Raw genomic sequence first — 24,250 nt, forward strand, 5'->3', positions numbered from 1 at the left:
TTTCAGTCTAAAAAATATACCACATATAAGAAAGCCTAGTGCTGAAATTTGAGTGGGATGTTTGTCACATGTTTATCACAGCAAAATCTGGTAAGGATTAACTAAACTTTGTGCAGAGATGGTTCAATGAAGGCATTTTTGGTTTTTATTAAAAGCAACAAAATTCTTCTCATTCCTCAATGTTCTCATTCCTCAAAGAAAAAAGAAAAACAAAACCCTGCTGATTTCAATACCTTATCTTCATAGGTATTATAATTCTGCCAACAGTGGTGATGTAGATCAACCAGTATTTAATAGCCCCATTATTCTGATAGCTTTTATTTCCTAGTATATTGAACATTGGGAAAGTAATTTTGATTGACAGTCTTTATTACATATTTCAAAAAATTGTCTTATTTTCTTTTCAAGTTAAAAATCATATGATTATCTGAAAAATTGGTTGTTAACATAGCCTTAGTTTTATATGTTTGATGAACCTATAAGATAAGCTAGTGCCGAAGCCAAAACAAATGAGAATTGTTAGTATGGGTGGAGTAAAAATGTACTTCCTCTGATCTAGTGTTAAGAAAGCTTTGCTAAAGCCTACAGTGTAGATTTAAAGCATTTTTCTAGCTATATTAAAAGTGAAGCTACATGATCCAACTCTTTCCTTAATTGTATTGGAATGTTTAGAGTATTTTATGAGTGCATGTATAGTTTTGCAAGTTTTGTATTTAAATATACAATTGTTTTAAAAGGTTATCGATTTCAAAGTTTTTGTTTGATATATGATCTTAGCGACTACAATTTAATCAAAAGAAGCGCCTACATTATTGATAGAATCACAGTGTATCAGTTATTTCATAAACCTATGTTTTTTCCTTACTTAAAAAGTGCATTAAAACATACAACTCTGACTGGCATGTCGTCAATTACAAATATGAAGACTACTCACAGTTTCGGCCTTCAAAGTAAGTAAAATTTTCTTACGTTGTGCGTCATTGAACATGCAAAATGTTTAAACTTCTTTCATATTACATAAAAGATATAGAACTCACATTTCTATTTAGCACTCTTTGAAACATCCTGCAACATTTCTTGTTGGCTAGCATTTTTACAGCCTTTGAAAGTATAATGTGACATTGAAATGGCTGTGTTGGGAGCTACTACCCAGGTACTGTACTAGGCTTCTGAAGGTTCTTTTTTTACCTTACTCATCAAGCCATGTAAAAAATTGTTCCTGAAGTAGCCACGTAGTCTAAACAGCTGCATTGTAAAGAGAAGGCTGGGAATCTATATGTGTATAGAAATCTGTGCATGTGTATGCAGGTGCACATAGGACTCTTTAAACAGAGACGCAAATCAACAAAAAAGGGGGGAATAACTTGGGATACATTTGCTGTAGCAAAAACAATTTAGGGCACAATCCTAACAAGGTCTACTCAGAAGTAAGTCCTATTTTGTTCAATGGGGCTTACTCTCAGGAAAGTGTGGTTAGGATTGCACATTTAGTGTCTTAGTGTAGACCTTTTAGTATAGCGCCTTATACTACAATTTACCAATTTATTTCACCACAACTTTTGTGAATTAGAATCTGTATTATCTATATGATCATGAAGTGTTATCCTCATTTGGTACTTATGCCCATGGAAGGTCAGAAAGAGAAATAAATATAAAAGGTGGAGTTGAAGGGATGTAATTAATTTGTGGAACTCCTTGTCACAGAATGTCGCAATGGCACCTGACTTAGAAGCCTTTAAACGGGCATTGGACAGATTTATGGAGGAAAGGTCCATCACAGGTTACAGGCTACAATGACTGTATGCAACCTCTGGCTTTCAGAGGTAGTGTGTCCCTGAATACCAGGCGCAGCAGAGTGGCAACAGGATACAGATATCTAGTTTCCTTGTGTGACCCAGCGGCATCTGGTGGAACACTGTAAAGTACAGGCAACTGGACTAGATAGGTCCATGACCTAAACCAGCAGGGTTCTTCTTATGTCCTTAGGATGCTTCTGAATACCAATTGTGGGGAAACAATAGTAGATGAGAACTATGCAGTTCTCTTCTACTTCTGGGTTTTTTTTACAGGCAGATGGTGGGCTGCTGTGTTAAACATGAAGATAAATTATGGGCCTTTGGCATGATTCTGCAGGGCTTTTCTTATGTTCTTATACTTCATGCATCTGAAGTGCACATTAGGCATATGCTGAAACAAATATGATTCAAAGTTGCTAGAAGATGTTTTGCAGTTCTTTTAAATACAAAATCGCAAAGGAGTGATTTGGATCATAGGAACTTTAATTGCAGCCTTCTACCACTGATCCATCTAACTCAGTGTTGTCTCTATGCTGATTGTCAGTGACTCACTACAGTTTCACAAAGGTTTTTTCTCAGTCTTACCTGGAAATTCTAGAAGTTTGAACTTGGGATCCTTCTGCATGCAAAGCAGGTCTTTTACGACTAAGACACAGTCCCTCCTTTTAAATTTGTATTTCTTGTGTAATTGGAAATGGGCATTCATGAAGCAGGACCCCTAAGTTCCAGATGTTACTTGGGCCTCTTCTTTCCACTACTATGATATAATATTTAAAGTAACTATGCTTGGAAACACTTTAGATGTAGATATAGAAATGCAAATTTAAATTTAAATTTAAAATCTATTTTCATTTTCGCCATGAAAATGTTCTTTTGCTTGCAGCTTTCAAATTCACAAAATGTTCCTTGGAATATATTGCGATTTAGAAATGATTGGTTGCATCAGCATTTAAGCTAATCATGCTGACTTCCTGATGTGCTTATTCATATACTCAGTATTTCCATAGTTGCAACCTTGAGGTGAGTTGCAACCTCACAGTGTGCTTTATAATTCAGATCCAATGAATATGAACAGGTGAATGTGATCATGGTTATCAAGATTTCCTTTTTATACCCTGAGTACAATGTATGTCCACAAGACCCTACCCTTTCTCCCATATTTGATGTTGATTTGACTTCAATGGCTTGTTTTATGGTTTCTCTGCAATTTGAATATTCCCCCCCAATTATTTGGATAAGTTGTCCCAAGCCTTCTATAATTTTTTAAAAAATAGATGTAATTTATTACAAAGAATTTATTCTCTTTTTTTATATGTGAATAATACCCATGTTTAGGTTTTGCCATGTATCTTACAGTCACAAACTATGAGGACAATGACATTGGCCCAAGTGATTCTGAAAGGACTATTGTGATTGCATTTTGGTTTTTTTTTCCATAGCAAAGGGATCAAATTAGAAAAACTTCCAGTTCATGTTTATGAAGTTGATGAAGAAGTAGATAAGGATGAGGTAAGCCAATGATATACTGCTTTTTACTTGCTAGTCAAGAGAACAAAAATCTAACTCGAATAGGAATTTACTTGATTCTTAGAAACAGTTTAAAATATGTTTTGTGCAATGAGTCACCTTATTCCAGTTATCTGTACTAGGCACAGGAGTTCTAGAGCACGCACATGAAACTCCATTCACCAGAACAGCTTCCTGCTTAATTGCAACTGAAGGAGCCAATCCATGTGATCATTACTTTGCACATATGTATTTTGAACTTTGAAATTGATCTGCAAGATTTCTCTGTATCTCTTGTGATTCACTAAGTTGGCATTGGATTCCACTGGTTATTTTGATTTATGAGTTATACTGAGTACCTTGAGCCTTCCTGCATTGAACCGTTAGTTCCTGATAATGAATATACAGCTCTACTTTTTTATGTATACAAGCATCATGTTAATCAGTTTTCAAACAGAGGTGTATGTTAACTTTAGCCCAACCACCAGAGTTTGTTTAAGAAGCACATCTATTGTCAGAGTCAGGAGGAGAATAACATTGTAAAATTAATTTGCCTGAAAGTCCACTGCTACTATTTGAATATAAGACATAATTTGGAGCCAAAACTATTAGAAGTACAGGTTGAGACTAATTATTCGCATGGGTTCCTTCCAAGCACTCACATGGATAAAAAAAAAACGCACTACAGCAAATCAATTTAAAAAACAAAGTTTCTTTGCTCCAGTGATTGAAAAACAGCCTTGCTGACCCTTTGACTAAGATAAGTCATTAAGACAGTGCATCAGCACTTCACTCAGCCCCTCCCTTCACCGATGCAAAATGATCACGTTTCTTTCAAGTGCTGGGGCAAGGGAGGGGTCCGAAGGAGAGAGAAGGATTGATGGGTTGTTAACCTGCTGCCCTCTCTCTCTCTCTCTCTCTCTCTCTCTCTCTCTCTCTCATTAAGGAGGCTGTTGTTAAAGGACTGTTCAGTTTTTAAAACTGTTTTTAAAGGGATGCATTTTTCCGCTTCTCCAGGGATCAGCACATTCTTTCTCATTTGCAGGGGCCATTCCTGTTGAGTCAAATCAGTGTATAAATAGACTGGACCTGTACAGTCAAATTTCAATAACAAATACGAAGCAAACAGAATTTGAAATGATAATCTGTTAATACATTATATATTTATGGAATAGATAGTGTTTGGCTCAACACTATCTGCTTATCAGCATTTGCTATTTTTTTTTTAATTCCAAAGGCATTAAAATGTGCTGTGTGCAGCTGAGATGGGAAAATGACCAGATTTTCAAGAACCAGGAAGCAACTTCCTCGATTGTAAAATTACTGCATTGTTAGCCCAGGTCTTTGCCTTCCATTGATTGAACAGATGGTTACAGATGTCCTGAAGTGCATTCAAAGTTCACAATGGACACTTGATTGTTTTCTCTGTACTGAATGAAAGAAATGTACAGCCAACACAGTTTTGTTCTTCTGTAGTATACCAAATAGTTCAATATAATTGACAGATAGGTCAATAGAGCCTCAAAATAATGAAAAATGTATGCGTGTATTTTCACTTGCTCGCTTTTGGAATACATTGAGTCCTCTTTATCTGTGGATTTGGATCCTGCAAATTTGACACACTGCAAGTTCCAAACCTGTGGCTGGAGCATCCACTGAGGACCTCTCAGGTACGCCTGGAACCTTGTTCCGGTCATGTCCAGGAGGCTTTCTGAGCACCTTAGAGGCTGTGCGTGGTCCAAAGAAAGGTTCTCTGGTTTTCATGAAAACCAGAGGTGCCCTTCTGACACTTTCAGAGAGTTTCAGAACTGCTCTGGATGCAACCAAAACCAGGCTCTTGTCACGTCCGTAGGCCCGTTAGGACCACAACCCATAGGTTTATCTGTGGGTTTAGTATCCACGGCATGGGAGGAATGGATCCCTTATGGATACCAAGGTCCAACCTGTATTATATTTACTTGCATTTTTGTGAAGCTTGGACTGTTGATGCCCCATGTGTATCTTTTCTACCCAAAAGGGTTCACAGAGTGATACAACCTAAAAAAAAAACAACAGGTCAGACAGCCAATTCCTAAACAAAATAGAAGTCAACAGCAGAACTGCAGGACGCTCAAGTAACCTGCAGAAACTAATGAAGCAGCATACTGGGAAGAAAATATATTCCAAGCTGAAGCCATTGTGAAATAACTGTTGTAACTACACATTGAAATGCTGACAAATGGAAGCTGTTCCTGAAATGTTCTTTGTGGGACGGGTTGATGCCACTACTTGAAAAGGCCTAGTTGCATGTGTCTCAACCAACCAATTCTCTGACAGTGGTGAGACATGAAGTAAACCTTCTGTTAATTAACTTCAGTTGGTGGGCAGGTTCATGTGGAAGAAGGCATCCTTTAAATACTTTGATTGTATCCAAGGACTTTATTGCTGTTTGAATTTGTCAAAAGTAAATCTAAAAAGTTATTAATTGTTAATCTAGTTAATCTAAAAGTTAATCTAATCATTAATTGTAGAGGGAAAGGTGGAGTATAAAATTGTACAAATTAAAATTTATTTTTGTTCATGGTACTTGGGTATAGAGTTCTAAAAGAAACAGTTTTTCATGGATCTGTATATGATAATATCCTATCTGGACAGCTGTAATGTGCTTGTTCCCATACACCCTTTTCTAGTTCTGTGCTTTTACAGAGCTTCTTTGCTCATTGTCCTCTTTTTTTGTTCTGTTTATCAGGGCTCACAGCTGTTTTTAGCTGTGGTACCCATCTTCTGAAATTCTCTCCCTGGAGAGGTCCACTCAGCCTCTTTCCTTACCCTTTTTCATTATCGAGTTAAAACCTTTTCAAAAAATTTCTGATGGCATTTTCAGTTTACTCAGATGTTGTTGGGTTTTTTAACATCTGACAGTAACTGGTGACTGCCTTTCTCTCAAACCCACCAAGGAAATGCAAGTGTTAACTTTGTTTTAATGTTGAATTGTAATTTATATTTTTCTTTTACAAAATGAGTTGTAAGTCATGCAGGATCCAAATATGCACCACTGTCTTATTATCTCTTGTTTTATAAATAGGATGCAGCATCTCTAGGATCTCAGAAAGGGGGGATTACGAAGCAAGGATGGCTGTACAAAGGCAACATGAACAGTGCTATCAGTGTTACTATGAGGGTATGTATGTTTCATCTCATCTGCTGAACTTGCAATGAACTGCAATGTTGCACATAGTTTTGCATGATAACTAATACTGTTTTCAATAGTACTTTTGTAACTGTTACAGCAACAGTTTGTAGTACTCTGGCTGTAATCTAAAAAACTTCTTTGTGTGGATTGTGTATTCTCACTGGTCCACTGACATTAACACATCTAGCAGCTCAATCCTAACTTGTGCTTGAATCAGGCAGGCTAGCATGCCTGCACTGTATCCAGTGCAAGTTTGGGGCCAAAAGCAGTGCAGCTTGAGGCAAGGGGAATTGCTTCTCCTTACTCCATGTTGCACTGCAGCGGCCCCAATGAGTCTGCTCAGATCTGCAGTCTACTCAGGAGGTGGCACAGATCTGAGCAGATTGGAACAACCAGAGGCTGTTCCACACCACCCAGGAAAGGGGATCAGGATCTGGCATAACTGCCAGGTCCCAGCCCGACCTCCCACCTGCCCACCCACCCCCAGGAACGCCTACTGCTCGCCCTCGCCAACCCTGGAATGCCTCCCTCCCACCTCTTCCCTGCCCTCCCCACGCCTTCCGAGACCCCTGCGCTGGCTGAACTCAACCGGTGCAACTCACCCGTCTTCCCGGGTCCTGTGGCGGTACAGAGAGGTCAGTGCATGTCTGTGCACTGGCCTAACTCCCTTCAGAGTGGTGCAAAGGTGCTTTGTAGCACTTTTGGGATACTCTTGGGCTGACGCAAAGGACTTGTGCCGGCCCAACTACCCCTTAGGATTGTGCCCTTAGTGTGTTAAAGGATGTTTCTGAGTTGTAGGATGCAAGCAGTATGACAAGGCCTGCTGAAGCCTTTATGCTCCGAAAGAACTCTTTGCATCCCAGCCTGTTTTGTTGTATTCGGTTTGCATTTTTTAAACAAATTAATCTTTCACAACTAGTCATTCAAAAGAAGATTTTTCCACCTACTCCAACTTGGTGATGGCTCATATAATCTCAATTTCTACAAAGATGAGAAAATATCTAAAGAACCAAAGGGATCAATATTTCTGGATTCCTGCATGGGGGTTGTCCAAGTAAGTAGAATATTTATGCTATTTAATATGTTGCTTTGGCTCTGTTCATATATCCTCACTGCCCTGTTTATTGTTGCATTGTTAAAGTGCTAGGGAGGTATGGTATAAATCAATGTATTTAGGGTGATGTTAGTGACTTATGGTGAGCAGTAATTCGACATAATGTATGTCTCTTCAGAATAATTCAGTAAAGGTATCAGCACTCCAGACGTAAAAGCTATTTGAGTCTTTTCAAGACAGCACTGTGTAAAGCAGGGGTCTCCAAACCCCAGCCCAGGGGCCAGATGCAACCCGCAACAAGCCTCTTTCCAGCCCACAGCCAACCTCTTGTCTCTTGAAAGCCTCCAGCCCACTCAACTGAACATGACCAGAATGGATTGTGTCTGGAGGGTGTTCTGAGGGCCAGAGAAGTTGAATGAATGAGCCCATTTATTCACTCATCTAAGTTCCATCTCTAATTTATTTAAATTTTATATTTAAAATTTTTCCGGCCTTCAGCACCACCCCAGATATTTAATGTCGCCCTTTGGCCAAAAACTTTGGAGACCCCTGGTGTAAAGCATTAATGAAAATATTGTAACTAAATGCTGCATTAGTGGTTCTCAAAGTTAATTATTTGTGTGAATATCTGGTGGCTTAGGTTGTTTGCATATGGAATTAAGTCCTGAAAAAGTCAATTGGCAAGGACAGGCAATTTAAGAATGCATAAAGATTAAACAGAAGCATAAGCAGTTCTGTAAATGTTTTGCATAACTTCTTGTGTGGGATTTTCATTGTGGGAGCTGAATCACATTCATAACCGCCCTCTCAGATGTTTTCAGTTGACCTTTGTGATATTAACCTTTCATTATTTTTTTAAAAAACTTTTTGAAGTAAATCACAACATATGCTCTGAGTCAAGAAGTCTTGCCAGCAGCAGTTCCAAAAAGGGATTTATTATGCAGCCTATTCAAAGAACATTATGTAGTTCTGATGGAACAAACTTGGAAACAACAGGGTTCACAGATTTTTGGGCATCATTACTGAATTTTAATCTCAGTGATTATCCATGCAGTCTTATAAATTGATTTGGAAATACAACAGTATTTTTTTTATGTTGTATACTAGTTTATAGATTTTTGTAAAGTTGCCTTCAGATGTATGAAAAGTAGTGTGTGTATGGGCATGGAGGTTAAATATGGCCTGCAATATCCATCCCTATGCTCTGCATCTCACTAATCTCTCCTTTAGAGAACACAGAATCATAAGGGGAGATAATTTTGAGAAACAATGTAAGGTTATTGCAACTTTATGAATCAACCATAGTTGCTTTGGTTTATGTCAGACTTGGAAATAGAAAAGCAACATTTACTATTTTGAAGACATCTGTTTACCAAGATTTCCCTAGTGTTGTGTATATTTTTCTTGGAATACTTGCCTATCCTACTAAAAAAAAAGTGCCCTGAGCTCCAAGGAGCAGTACTAAGCCATATTTTGCCCACTTGGGAAGTCTCTTAGTTTGCATTTACTCCAGTTGCTGTTTCTCAAATGTTGACCTTTGGCACAGTGGCAACATTTTGCTATGCATAATGGATGCAACAACATTGCATTTATATTTAGAGAACAGCCTGTAGATGCCAGGCCCTCTCTTTAGTATATGGTGTTGTCTTAACTACGCTTTTGCATAAATACATGCCTGTGCTGCATGCATGCAGCATGTTGTGGTTTGAACCACCAAGGGAACCTGTTCCATTTCATTACACTTTGTCCACTTCTTACCTTGCCCCTCACTTGACCCCTGTAAAGCCACTATTAGTTTTTTGTTAATTTTGTCTTTTTTTATAACTTGCAAAATGTAGTATAATACATTGCATTTTGAAATAATGTTTCAACATTAATACAAAAAAGGCACACAGTTTCTGCCATTTTCCCTCTTTGCTGTCTAACCCTCAGGATTGACTTTTCAGGGGGTAGGTTGCAAAATGGAGAAGTGGGGCAGGAAAGATCGCTTATGGTGTTCTGGATCCAGTCTGAAGTTCTGAAGCATTTTTATTATTCTTTTCTTGACAAGCCTGATACAGAGTCCAGCATCACACATACTTGGAATGGAATCTGAATGCGGGGGGGGGGCGGCAATGGGGGGAACCTAGCTATTGAAGCTAATGTGTTTCTACGTAATTTTATTGCAGAACAACAAAGTACGACGTTTTGCTTTTGAGCTCAAGATGCAAGACAAGAGTAGCTATCTCTTGGCAGCAGACAGTGAAGTTGAAATGGAAGAATGGATAGCAACTCTGAACAAAATTCTCCAATTAAATTTTGAAGCTGCAATGCAAGAAAAAAGAAATGGAGACCCTCATGAGGGTAAACACAGTTTACGTTTACTCATTAATTTGAACAAAATTATTGATTAAAAATGGGATTTATAAGACTTTGGGCCCAATCTTATCCAACTTTCTAGTACTGATGCAACCATGCCAACTGTATCCTGCAGTGGGGGGAGGGGGTCGTGGAGGCATCCTCAAGGGAAGGGAACATTTGTTCTCTTATGCTAGGGCTACATTGTGGCTGCATTGGTGCTGGAAAGTTGGATAGGATTGGGCCCTTTGTAATTACTGCCTGTGTCTTATTACTGTCCTTATACTGCTATAAGGCATGTTTGTGCCTCCTTTAGTGTCAGCTGGGCTGGCACAAGGATGTGTGCCAGCCTGTGGGAGCCAAATCCAGTTTTAGCCTCCCTCAAGGTTTATTTATTTAAACACCATCCTCAGAAGGCATCCAGGACAACAAAAAAATTGAAGGCAATTTCTCATTTTGGATTGGTACCTGCAGAATACATTTTGACCCAGTCTAATTTTGATGTTTTTGAAAATAAGGGAACTGATTTACTATTCCATAGTCTAAAGCAATTCTTTTTTAGTTCAGACACAGCCCTTTATCGGCAGATTCCATTATCAATGGATCTGGATCAGCCCCCACCCTCCATGCACCAATTAGGTTTACCTTTGATTTTTGTAGTTGCACTGCAAACATGAGAGTGCAATCCAGAGCTTTTGCTGGGCCAGTGCAAGTCCCTTGTGCTGGTCCTGGAGTGTCACAAACGTGCTATAAGGCATGTTTGTGCCTCCTTTAATGTCAGTTGGGCTGGCACAAGGATGTGCGCCAGTCCGTGGGAGCCAAATCCAGCCCTTGCACCAGCCCAGGCAGGTAGGATTGTGCAGGCTTCCTGAGACCAGCACAGGGGTCTGGCGAGGGTGGTGGCATTCTGGGATAGGGCGAGGATAGGCAGCAGTCAACCCCATGGCTGGCCTAGGGCAAGGGGTTGAAGCCAGGATCTGGCACATTCCAGATCATACCCCACTCCCAGGTCACCTGGTACAGCACCAGGCTGCTCAGATTGGTGCAGATCCAAGTAGCCCCATTGGGGCTACTGCCATGTTACTTGGGGTAAGGGGAATTAATTCCCCTTTTTCTGGGCTGAACTGCAGCCAGCCCCAATCGTGCACTAGATACAGTGCATGCCTAGCAGCATGTCCATTCCAGCACAGGTTAGAATTGGGCTACTCATGTGTCTTGCTTTATTTTCTTGTTAAACTGAAGAAAAGAGTTTGCAGCCAGCACACTGGAGGAAACTCCTGTTTCCTGTTAATATTCAGTTTCCTTTCTGCAGCATGCAGATTCTTTGTCTGCAGGCTCTGTTCTTCAGTTTAACAAGAAAATAAATCAAGGCACTCTCATGTGACTGTAAAAATCTAAGGTAAACCTAATGGGTGCACAGGGGTGTGTGTGTGCTATTTTTATAGCATTCTCCTGTATCCATGGTTTCCGATAATGTGGGGGGGGGGTTCTGGAATGGAACCCCTGCAGATACTGAGACGTGCATGTACATTGTAAATTTAATTATAGTGTTTTCCTAATGTATTCAGCAGCTTTTTATAATCTCATGTTTTTGACTTCCAGATGATGACCAAAGCAAGATGGACAGCTTCTTATCAAGTTTAGATAGCTATCTTCCTGAAATTACTAAGGTAATACAGTGTGTTAAGTGTGAATCTGTGATGGAATTATGAAATCAATCCTAATCAAAGATGGAATGTTTACAGTGCTGTAGTTAATTGTCCTAACAGCATCAACTTATCTTGGAAAAAAGCTAATGTGTGATCAAATTTAATCATATATGATTGTAGTACAGTGGTACCTCACATAACGAATGCCTCGTGCACCGAAAAACTCGCAGAACGAAAGCATTTTGCGAAGTTTGGTAACTCGCACAATGAATTTTTATGACCCGTGCTTCGCAAGACGAATTTTTTTTGTTTGTTTGTTTTGGTTTGTTTTAAGGGGGGGATCTTCATGTCAGTTTATGATGCCCTTCACCCTAGTAAGGGGAGGATCTTCATGCCAGTTTATGATCCTGTTCACCCTAGTAAGGGGGGATCTTCATGTCAGTTTATGATCCGGTTCACCCTAGTAAGGGGAGGATCTTCATGTCAATTTATGATCCGGTTCACCCTAGTAAGGGGAGGATCTTCATGTCAGTTTATGTAAGTAAGTCCCATTGTGCTTGCTTCCAGGAAAGTGTGCACAGGATTACAGCCTTCAAGCTCCCCACTCAGCATCCCCCCCCCGTTTTTGAAATCCTCAGTACAGTATGTATGCCTTTAAAGAGCACTTAATAAACACTTTGTAAACCAAATTTGACTTTGTTCTGACTTTTCTTGCCCATAGGAACGCATTAATTAAATTTCAATGCATTCCTATGGGAAAACGAGCTTCACAAAACGAAAAACTCGCATAACGAAAGGACTCGCGGAACGAATTAATTTCGTTATGCGAGGCGCCACTGTATTAAGCTTCTAAAATAAAGTTGTTATATGCTCCTTAGATCTGGCAAGATTTTTTTTTAGGAGTTCATGTATTTTTATCTTCTATCTTCTGTGTTTATGACAGAAGTCAACTTTACAATAAAGTCAACCTTCAAAGTTTTATTTTAAAACATTTTAAACCCACCTTTTCCTTCTAAATAGAGCAATAAAATATAATACAAAAACATTGTAAAAATATCCCAACAATTACACCAAATTACTTGACACAGTATCAGGGAAGAGCTTTAATATGCTACCAGAAAGCTCGATGTTTGGGGACAGTCTTGGCTCAAGAGAGTGGGGGTTCTGTAGTTGTGGTGCAGAAGAAGACCCTCTCATGCATACTGCCAGCTGAACTTCAAACAATGTTTCCTTAGCGTAGACCAGCCATTTTCAACCACTGTGCCGTGGCACACTGGTGTGCCACGAGTGGTCCACAGGTGTGCCACAGGAATTTGGGGGAAGGTTATTTATAAATAGGGCCAATGGGAGGTGTGAGCCCCCACTGGTAGCATGGTGTGCCTTGTCAATTGTCAAAAACCTGGTGCTGTGCCTTGACCATTTTAGTGCCTTGTCGGTGTGCCATGAGATGAAAATCACTGGCATAGACAAATAAGGAGACATTGCTTCAAAAAGCACTGTCATGTTGTCTTATGATTCTGCTATCACATAGTCTAATTTTCAGAAAATTCAGAATTCTAGTCAGTAAAACGTATTGGACAAGATTGCTTCTAAGTTATTTTTAGTGAAGTTAGTTCACTTACTTTTAAGTTATTTTAAAGCACACAAATATACATACTTCACTTACTTTAAAGGATGCAGTGGGCTGTCCAATATGCCTGGTTTAGCTAAAACAGCTGTTTGGCTCCAACTGTAAGTCAGAATAAATACTGTAAGTCAGTATCAGATCTGTGGCTCTTTAATTAATGTCTGCAGACACTGCCAATTTCATTTCCAAAACACTGATTTTTGTATGTAGCGTTTTGGCTCTGAAATGAAATTATTCTGATCCCATTCGTGTTTTACAAAGTAGATTTTAAGGTAGGCGTTCTCAGTGTTTTGTGTGCCTAGATAAAAATGCCTTGAGCTTACTGAAATAAGTTAAGACAAAATAAACTTTGTCTTATCTATCAACACTTTATAGAAGATTAATAAGAAAAGTCTAACTTTCAAACAAAAGTCTAACTTTCAAACAAAACTTTTTCAACAAAGTCTAACTTTCAAAGTTAACATACTTCATAGACTGTTCTATGGTTCTGCCATGCAAGGGTTGTCATTCAGTTGGGCAGAATTTCCCCTAGTAAGTGTGGCCAGGAACAGACACAGATTAACTCTCCAGTGGACTATAAATTGTATAGAGCGCCCAAAGAAAAGAAATCCTAATTTTGCTGACTTATTCTTCTGCCTACTATCTCTAAGGCGCATGGACACTCACAAGTGCTCTGGCTTTCATACAACTGACACCTCAAGATCAGTATCCCTCACAACTCCATGCTTCCATCAAATAAGCAACCATCTGCCTCCTCTATGTTCACAAGACCAAAAGGGAGTACTTGCAGATACTGGCGTCAGGCTACTTCTGTCAGGCTGCTATAGTTTCTAACTTATTTCAACTGAGACAATGTTAATCCAGCATATCCCAAATCTACTTCAAAAAGGGGAGATCTCACACACATACCCTCTACCCCAATTTTCCTCCCCCATCTCATCTCAAGGGAGGAAAGTGGCACATTAAAGTCCCCAAACCATTCCAGGGGAAAAAGATCCCTTTTCTTAGACATTGTCCACCTTTGTCCCCAAAAGAAAAATACTACAAAGGGAAAAGATCCACCTCCGTGACAGTGACCTAAGGGCTTGGGTTAGGTTCATGTGGGCAAAGGCTGTCCTTCAAGACCTTGGTCCCACAAGCTGTGTAGGGTTTTAATATTAGTTCCTTGAATTGAGCTAAGAAATGAACTGGCAGGCGGTGCAGTTGACATAATGATATGCTCTGAATGCCTCATGCCCTTTCAGCACCCTGGCTGCTCCATTTTGTGCCAGCTGAAGTTTCCAAACTGTCCCAGACCTCCTCATTTAAGGAGTGCTGCAGCAGTTCAGTCTGAACATAACCAACACATGGATAACTGAAGCTGCATCCAAGGTGTCTGGACAGAATCTCATCTGGCAAATCAGTCAAAGTGGATAAAAGGCATTGTGCATAACTGCCTTCATCTGTATCCAAGGGCAGTGCTGGATCAGGTGATTTTGACTTTTCAGGGGGAGTGTATTATTATTCAGAATATTTATATACCACTCTTCAACAAAAGTAATTTGCAAAGCGGTTTATGTTACTAAATAAATAAATGAATGATTCCCTGTTCCCAATGGCTTCAATCTTAAAAAATGATGCAAAAGAAATACCAGTAATAGCCACTAGAAGACACCATGCCAGGATGAAGATGGGCAATTATTTTCCCCCTGCTAAATATAAAAGGACATACCTTTAAAAGGTGACTCTTTGCCTAATTAATATGCAGATAATAGCCTGCTCTACCTCTCAGCCTCATCTGTATGGTGTTGGTTATTACCCTCCATCCAGATTGGTGGTTGTTCCCAATAACAGTGCCTCAATTTTATCTGAATCATGTTTTAGTTTGCTTGCTCTCATTCAAACCAGAGCTGCTTCCAAGCACTAGTTCAGGGTTTTTCCCACCTCTCTGGAACAAACAGATGAGAAGAAGAGGAAGGGCTCGCTGTTATCTACATACTGATGACATCATAGCCTGAACCTCTAGATGACCTTTCCCAGCATTTCATACAGATGTTGAGCAGCATGGGGACAATACAGAGCCTGTGGTACCCCAGAGACTATGAACCAGAGCTAAAATCCACCAGCATTTCCTTTTGAGAACAATCTTCTAGGAAGGACTTGGAGCCACTGTAAAACAGCACTTCCAGATTCCATTCCAGCAAGCCACCTAAGTCTGCTGAACACCTGCTTATTATATCTAATCTTAGTGCCACAGATGCTGCTTCCTGTTTCCATGAACTCTAGAAGCTATTTTGGCTCCTGTAATGTTTTTGTGTGCTTTATTCATCTGTGTTCTGGGGCAGTGCCTTTTGTTGCTATTTATGCTGAGTTTACTTTTGTTCTCAAAACTTTTCTGTAAGTGCTTGTATTCAGTTCTTGCTATCAATCTAGTATGCATTTTTTAATATTCAGAAATTAGCCTTTGGTTTTAAGTAATTTTGTTTTAAATAGTCTAATATGATAAGTGGGAACTCTTCTGCATTGTGTATTTTTGCAGTATTTTTTGTACTTAGATTCTTATGTTAGAATTTCCAGTGGTAATTTACTACTTTTGATGTATCTGCTTCTTCTTTTTTTCGTAGGCAAGTTAAGCATTGGCCTCTAGATTTGATTATGCCTTCCTAATTCCTAGTGATGCCCAAGTTTCCTCCTGTCACTATTTTTTTCTCTTGTTGAACCAAAATACTCTTAAAACAGGATGTGTTGGTCAGGAAAGTTGTGTTTTAGTACAGAAATAACTATCTGCTGAGCTTGTAAAAACAGGTCCTATCTGGAAGAGTATAGAACTGAATACAGTAGCAAATTGGAAGTTTAGCACATTTTTATACTAGACTTGGTCTCAGCCCTGTGTATTTTCTCTTCACCTCCCACATCCTCTCATTAAATATGTAATCTCAGCAATTTCTGTTAGACTTTGTTAACCTTAGTAGTGAACCCATGCCACTTTTTAAAAAAATCTCTCACACTGTTGCATTTTCAGCATTTCACAATGTAAACATGAGTCAGGTTTCCAAAATTTTGAGAGCAGTGCTTTTGGGAAATACTGACTCAAAGTATGCATCTATTTTCAAGGAAAGCTATTGGAGAAAAAGGCAGAAAGGAGTGAATAAACAGAGGAAAAGTAAAACTTGAGAAACCTAGAAATGAGAGCGGGACGAAGCAGGGAAGAAACTGAGTAGAGCTGTGGTTCTCACACATTTAGCCCCAGGACCCACTTTTTAGAATGAGAATCTGTCAGGACCCACCTAATGTCATGTGATGTAATTGTCATGACCGGAAGTGACATCATCAAACAAGAACATTTTTAACAATCCTAGGCTGCAATCCTACCCACACTTACCCAGGAGTAAGTCCCATTGACTATCATTGTTAAAAGAATACACTAGTAGCTTATTCAAAGTATAGGTCTGTAACATTTCCTCAAATGCAGTCACATACCATGGTAGCATTAAGTCTAATATATTAAAAATAAAATATTGAAATGAATGGAACCTACCTGAAATTGGCTCGCGACCCGCCTACTGAGTCCTGACCCACAGTTTGAGAAACACTGGAATAGAGGGAGAAAAAATTGGGTGGATCAAAGTGTGTGCAAAAACAAAAGAGGCAGCTTCACAAACTCTACTCTGGGAACAACCATTGACACAAGTTTATATAAGTATAAACTTATATACTGATTATAAACTTATATACTGAGTTGATGTAAGGAACAGCGCCTCTTCTGTAGTAGCACTGCAACTTGAACTCTCTCCCATATATCCACCATGTGACCTTTCTAACTGCTTTTTAAATGGAAGGTTATACCTTAACATTTTGTTAAGGTTATTTATTAAGGTTATTTACCTTATTTTTGTTCTGCACGCCTTTTAATGTATGGTTTTAAGCATTAGTCACAACTGCTGCATTATTGTTTTAATTGTGGTTTTTGTGGTGGTGTCACAGTCCTAAGTTTTTTTTTAAACTGGAAAGATGAGACAGAAATATTTTCAAGAAGTTTTAAAATGTTTATATATGTGAGAAGTCTGAAATGGTGCCAAGCAGAGCCTTCTTTAGAAATAACCTGTGAATCGAATTTAATTAACTGTTAAATGGCTTTAAAAACAATCAATAAAATATTTACAGTGAATTATTTACAGAAGCAAAATGTAAAAAGCATAATTGTGGTTAATATGTTTGCCTTTTTAATGCTGACAATAAAAATATTAACTAGAATGTTTTATCTTATTGTTTTGCAGGTTTCTAGAGATTCTGAAATCAAATTCAAAAGTGAAAGCAGAGTTAAACTCTTTGCATTGGATCCAGATGCACAGGTTAGATTAACGAAAGATGTAGCTTTTGAACAACTCTTTTTTAATGTGGAAAATTTTATCTTCAAGTTTTTTTTTTCCTCTTAAGAAACTTGACTTCTCCGGTATTGAGCCAGAAGTAAAACCTTTTGAAGAAAAGTTTGGGAAGAAAATTCTGGTGAAATGCCATGATTTATCCTTCAATCTACAAAGTTGTGTTGCTGAAAATGAAGAGGGACCAACAACAAATGTAAATACTTTTGAGCTTTCTTAAGCCCCCTAATGTTGGCATAGTGAGTTTATTTCATTTTTAAACTTGAGGAAGCAGAATATCTCTAATCATTCTGTCATACAATGTTTATAAAACAAAATAATTTTGAGAAATAATATTTGAATTTAGTAGTGCTTCCTACAAGTTTTAGCACAAGCAAAATGAACAATTAAGGGCGCAATCCTAACCCCTGCAGCTCTGAGGTAAGGGAACAAACATGCCCTTACTTTGAGGAGGCCTCCGGGAGTGACACCCAACTGCAGAATGTAGCACACATCCCATTGGTGCTGTAAAGCACTGACAGAAGGGGTTAGTATTGCGCCCTGAGTAGTTTTTGCTAGTGAAAGAGGAGGAGGGAAGAGGAAAAGCAGGTTGTCATAGAGAGCTTAATGGAGTGAAGCCTTTCTAAGCACCTGAAGAGAGACTGATTGATGGATTGTCTGCCTAATGACTCTGTCTTACATTACAAAGGTCAGCAAGGCTGTTTTTAAATTGCCTAGCAAAGGGACATTGTTTTTTAAACAATAATATGTTTTTTAAACAAAACATTTTTTAATATGATTTTTGCCTTCCACAGTACATCCTGTATAGTACAGTAACTTGCCTTCTAATACTTGGCATTGTGATGGCCATAATGTATGTCTTTGTTAATATCTAGGTAGAGCCATTTTTCATCTCGCTGTCTCTGTTCGATATCAAACTTAACCGGAAGATTTCATCAGACTTCCATGTGGATTTGAACCATAGTACAGTGAGAAACATGATACCTAGTTCATCACAACAGTTGTTGAATGGCAGCAGTGATTGCTTACATCAGATTCAAGATATTATTCCAGAGATTATGCTACAATACCCCAAACAGGTAAGTGTAAAGAAGTCACTGTTTCGAACTTTCAGTTCAGAAAGGATGATATTTTCATTTTATTGTCATAAAAATTATTTCTTTTTAGGGAATATTTTCAGTTACATGTCCGCATCCTGATATTTTTCTGGTGGCTAGAATAGAGAAAGTTCTGCAAGGAAGCATTACCCACTGTGCTGAACCATATATGAAAAGTTCTGATTCCTCAAAGGTACAGTCTTTTTCTTATGTTTTGTTGGCCACCAAACCGGATTCAACTTTGATTGTGTCTAATTTCATTCCCCTGTCTCAAAATTCAGTGGGGTTACCATGTTAAACAGAATGTCAAGAGTCAACTTCTTTTTGTAAAGCATGGTTTGGATTCTAGGGCGCTTGCTGTGATCTCCCTTTTCCCTTGCTATCCTCTCATGTTCAGGTTTCCTACTTGCTAGTTTTCTCTAGACACAGTTTGTAGTGACATCAGAATTAGAAACTGGTTAGCACCTTTGCCTTCAACTTAGTTTGCAAAGCTAGTGGCATATTCCTGGTCTGGAAGAGTTTGGATTTGGATGTCTTGAGTTGAGTGTAGGATACTGAAATAAAAGTTGTGTATTAGGCCAACGTTCAGTGTTTCAGGGTTGAACATCAGCTTGACTTACAGCTGTCAAGTGAGGAATGATGTGGGGCGAGGAAAGAAGTGAGGTTTTCTCAAACACTGCTTTGCTCTTTGAGATCCTTTTTTGTAAAAATGAAACGTTTTAAGTGTATTGGATTAAATGCAGGAAAAATATGATGTATCTCTTAAGTGATTCTTGGTCTAGACCAGGGGTGCCCAAACCCCAGCCCTGGGGCCACTTGCGGCCCTCAAGGCCTCTCAATGTGGCCCTGAGGGAGCCCCTAGTCTAAAATGAGCCTCTGGCCCTCCGGAGATTTATTGGAGCCCACACTGGACCGATGCAACTGCTCTCAGTGTGAGGGTGACTGTTTGACCTCTCGCATGAACTGTGGGATGAGGGCTTCCTCCACTGCTTGCTGTTTCACATCTGTGATGCAGTAGCAGCAGCAAAGGAAAGGCCAGCCTTGCTTTGTGCAAGGCCTTTTATAGCAAGACCTTCATACATTCATATAAGTTCATCTTTAATATATTCATTTATGTAAACTTATGTAAATTTATTCAAATTTTAAATGTAAATTAATTCTTCCCCACCCCAGCCCCCAACACAGTGTCAGAGAGACAATGTGGCCCTCCTGCAAAAAACTTTGGATACCCCTGGTCTAGACTGTGGGGCTTACACCACCCCATTAAAATTCTAATGAGAATTGCAAATCTTCATGCTTCTGTTGTTGCTAAGTAAATGAACAGGAAGGAGGAATACAACCCAGGTATATGCTGAAAATATTGGCAAAGTGGTGTGTGGTTGCATCTGACTTTGCCCCATGTTGCTGTGTACTGTTTCTCAGATTATTTATGTGGAAGAACATTAAATATAGATTTGTACGAATGATTTCTAATTATTTCTGTAATCACAGGTTGCCCAGAAAGTTCTGAAAAATGCTAAGCAGGCGTGCCAACGGCTGGGACAGTACAGGATGCCATTTGCCTGGGCAGCTAGGTAATGAATGAGGATCATTTTAAACACATTGCTCTACAGAGTAGATTTATTGAAGTAGCTATGTTTTACTCTCAATTTTAATTTAGTTTTGTGAGATTGGCATCTGCATTTCAGGCAATTGGAACAAACGTAAATTCACTATTGCTTATTAAATTCCAGTAAAAGAGTTTGGAAAAGAGTAGATGATGTTTTAGGCAAATGTATTGTCTTGTATAGATGATAGTATGTGCGTTTAGAAAACAGACTTTGATTGCTTTCTTACAGCCATTTATGCTTGCTTCAGTGCATTGACTTCAGTGGGACAAGGTTTCGAACTGACTTCAAGAAGATCTTCTTTTGTTTCTTCATTGTGACTCTTCTGTATTGAAATTCTTAAATAAGAATTTGTATTTCAGGACACTGTTTAAGGACACATCTGGAACTTTGGACAAAAATGCACGATTTTCAGCACTCTACAAACAAGATAGTAATAAACTTTCAAACGAAGACCTGCTTAAACTATTGACTGATTTCAGGAAGTGAGTGTGTTTGTCTCTTTAACTTTACAGAAATTAAATTTAGTGATCAGATGATAGTAAACTGTTCCTGTACAGTGTATTGCATATCTGTTCAAAGCTAATAATATTCCATTTACATGTTACCTGAAGTGACGTGATTGCTTTACCTATGACCACCACTCATTTACATCTTCATTCTACCCATATAGTTAGGGAAGAATGTATGGCTTATATACCATGGTAACCCAATGTTCCCATGTGGAAAAGTTGGGACAGATGTTACTATTATATACTAACCATATTATTCAGTGAGTTGCATAATGTTGTTTATAGAAGTAAGGGAGCAACATGTCACTTCAGATTATGTATAAACAGAGACGTATTTCTTTATAATTGTTGCTTATACTAAGGATTCCCACTGAAATAGTGTGTCATATGCTTAAAATGTGGTTTTTGTGCATAGTAGGATACATTAGCTTCATAGAATGTTAGAATCCTTTAGATTTTAATGTAAAGTAAATAAACTTTCACAGTATTCCTTTTCATAGTATAATGAGTCCTTACTGCCTTAATCCAGCTGCTGTGCTTAATCTTAGTGGCAATTTTATTTATTTATATATACAGATAGTAGAAATGTAGCCCACAGGGATGTTCAAATAGAAGCATATTGTTTTAAATTCTTGTATACAGAAGTTAGCAACAACTAGTTTGTGAAATATTGATTATATTCATGATTAATATTGATATTGGGACTCTTGAAAGAATCTGTTCTTTAGTGTAGGTTTTTACAAGTAGACCTGATATATAAAGCACTTGCATACAGGATTTTTAAGAAATCAAAGATCAGTGACCTAACTATCCTCAATTACCAAAAAGCCATGAGTGGAATTTCAGAAGACCTTTAGGTATTAACCAGATAGCACTTTTAGAAATGGCTATCATGGAGAATTGAGCTAAGGTTAATTTAGAGTCTAGATTCTAGAAAAATATTTCTATTTTATATTTGCCACTTTAGTAATATGAACTGTGACTATGATTGTTTAAAAACTTAATTAGGAATAACTGCTTTAGCCAAAAGTATTTTAAGAAAAGTTCAATGTATTTATGTATGTAATGTCTCATTTTCTCTGTGACAATTTGCAGATCACATACCACTTTATGCACACACCCCACTTGTACAGTTTACCCAGCTAATGTACAGTGGGTTCTCCTTATCTGTGGGTTTGGTATCCACGGATTTGACTCAGTGCAGGTGCCGAGCTGATGTCTTGGGGGCCTCCAGGACCTCCCAGATGCAACCAGAAGTGCCTTTCACTTGCATCCAAGATGTGTTCTGAGGCATAGGGAGGTCTCACACATCCCTCCCGCACCTCAAAAGGCACCCTGAATGCTTTGTTGAGGCACTTTCAGTTGCCAGCATGGTCCCCCTGCAGATTTAATTATCCATGGAATTTGTTATCTGTGGGGTCCCAGAACATCTTTTGCAGATACCGAGGGTCCAGTATACTGCTTCAGATACCCATTCTTTCAACTAATTCTAAGAGTGAACTGCAAACAGTGCTACCTCCTTTGTATCTTTTCCTGGAAAGAGCCAATTAGGCCTAGATGGGTTTTGTTTTAAAGTCTGAGTGGGTGGAATGTGCATAAAACATTTCAGAACACTTAGTCAGCAGGGATAGGCTTATTTCTGCCAGCGGACGCTAGAACATTTGCTGCCGATAGCTGTCGAGGTTTCAATGTAATCTTTATCAAAGGGTTTGTTTTTAATGGAACTTGAGAAACCATGTCTTTTACTGCAAATATCTGTGTTCTATCCTCTTTTATGATTCCTTGTAATTTGATTCCTCATTTGTCTTTGTATGACCATAACCTTGCTCTGCTGAAGATCCAAAGCTTGAAAATATATAGATGATCACTTTAATGTTAGTACACATTCCATTAAAATTATTAAGCTGGTGTAAATCAAGTAGCCCATGTAAGGCTGCTAGGCATGGGAGTGGGGATTCGGATCCAGTGTATGCTGCTGCCACTGATCCCACCCTCTCCCAGGCCTTTTCTGCCTCCTGCTCAAAAATGCACCTCACCACCCCAGAATGCCCTCCTGCCACCCTCTCCCACCTTCTGCCCAACCCGGTGCAAAGTACCCTGTGCAGCCGGTGCAGAGTCCTGATTCAGCTTGCGGAAGCTGGTGCAGGCCTCCATACTGGTGCAGCTGACTCCCAAATCAGCACAAATGTGCCTTATGGCATGTTTATAACAATCAGGAGCAGGGGGTCTGTCCCAGTTCAGCAGCCATTTTGGATCAGGTTGTGACTATTAGAAGAATGGGGAATTTGAAACCTGTTGGCTCACTGTTGAGTTCTGTGGAAAGATACACCCCTACAAAGCTAGCTGGTATCCATTAATGATACTGGCTAAGATTTGAGTTGGTAGACAATAAAAATTTCACAGAAAATTGAAATTTTTCAGTATTAAAGCGCAGTGCCGATCAGATGGACAAAGTAAATTTCTGACAATGCAATCCTTTTCATGTCTATTCAGAATAAGTTCCATTGTATTCAGTGTGACTTTTTACTAGGAAAGTGTATGTAGAATTGCAGCCTAAATTGCAATTATACATCACATAGACAAAACTGCAATTTAGGGTATTCAATACAGTAATTTATTACCTTATTAGCCTTGTCTCAGTGAAACTGGTTAGAATACATACTCAATTCTTTCCAAATGGTTCTTGTTGTTGTCTTTTTGGGTGGGTGGAATTGAACATTTTAACTTTACATATCTTACTTCTTTCTGTTAAAGCTTGTTTTTTTTTTCCATAGACCTGAAAAGATGGCCAAGTTACCAGTTATTTTGGGAAACCTAGATATAACTATTGATAATGTTTCTCCAGAGATTCCAAGTAAGTATTGAAAAGTATTGTTAAGTAGCTGAAAAGCTTTTTCCCTTCAATTTTTTTATTGGCTTTTAATATATTTTCAGATTTTGTTAACTCATCATACATTCCCATGAAACAGTTTGAAAACAGTACCAAGACAGTAGTAACGTTTGAAGTAGAGGAATTTGTTCCCTGTATACCAAAACATACTCAGCCTTTCACCATCTACAACAATCACCTTTATGTTTATCCAAAGCACTTGAAATATGACAGTCAAAAGTCATTTGCAAAGGTGAGTTAATGTGTTCAAAATTACATTCAGATTCAAAAGACCAAACTGAATCTGAATTCAACTGGGTCTTTTTTGTTTGAAATGTTGGTTATGTACCTGATGTTTTCAATAGTAATACTTTCCATATATGTATATTTACACTTATAGGCAAGAAATATTGCAGTGTGCATTGAGTTCAAGGATTCAGATGATGAAGATTCCCAGCCTCTAAAGGTTTGTTGGTCTGGCCTGTGGCTGTTAGAAGTAGTTTATTCAAATAAACTCAGGCTATTTACTGATCACATGGCAATTTAGAAGTCTTGCAGTCAGGATCCTGAATGCTATTAGTCTGTTCCCTATGTTAGCTTGAGAAATATTGACTAGTATGATTTAGAATTGTTTATAGTTATGATGATTCTTCTAATCATTTA

The 24,250-nt window shown here is 38.6% G+C and overlaps 1 protein-coding gene across 8 annotated transcripts in view; it reads left to right on the forward strand.

Annotated features, from left to right (window-relative positions):
* DOCK9 (dedicator of cytokinesis 9) overlaps positions 1 to 24,250 on the forward strand; it is a 162,972-nt gene that overhangs the window by 70,823 nt on the left and 67,899 nt on the right. For all 8 annotated transcript variants that reach the window (XM_066620091.1, XM_066620093.1, XM_066620095.1 and 5 more), the window contains exons 4-18: positions 874 to 950; positions 3,236 to 3,305; positions 6,367 to 6,462; positions 7,394 to 7,528; positions 9,697 to 9,871; positions 11,468 to 11,535; positions 17,398 to 17,472; positions 17,558 to 17,698; positions 18,378 to 18,581; positions 18,670 to 18,792; positions 20,091 to 20,173; positions 20,569 to 20,691; positions 23,493 to 23,572; positions 23,653 to 23,840; positions 23,988 to 24,053. In XM_066620091.1, the coding sequence (XP_066476188.1) occupies positions 874 to 950; positions 3,236 to 3,305; positions 6,367 to 6,462; positions 7,394 to 7,528; positions 9,697 to 9,871; positions 11,468 to 11,535; positions 17,398 to 17,472; positions 17,558 to 17,698; positions 18,378 to 18,581; positions 18,670 to 18,792; positions 20,091 to 20,173; positions 20,569 to 20,691; positions 23,493 to 23,572; positions 23,653 to 23,840; positions 23,988 to 24,053 (1,704 nt within the window). The remainder of the gene's footprint in view (positions 1 to 873; positions 951 to 3,235; positions 3,306 to 6,366; positions 6,463 to 7,393; positions 7,529 to 9,696; positions 9,872 to 11,467; positions 11,536 to 17,397; positions 17,473 to 17,557; positions 17,699 to 18,377; positions 18,582 to 18,669; positions 18,793 to 20,090; positions 20,174 to 20,568; positions 20,692 to 23,492; positions 23,573 to 23,652; positions 23,841 to 23,987; positions 24,054 to 24,250) is intronic.

The sequence above is a fragment of the Tiliqua scincoides genome, chromosome 3 (genome assembly GCF_035046505.1).
Source record: "Tiliqua scincoides isolate rTilSci1 chromosome 3, rTilSci1.hap2, whole genome shotgun sequence".
NCBI lineage: Eukaryota > Metazoa > Chordata > Lepidosauria > Squamata > Scincidae > Tiliqua > Tiliqua scincoides.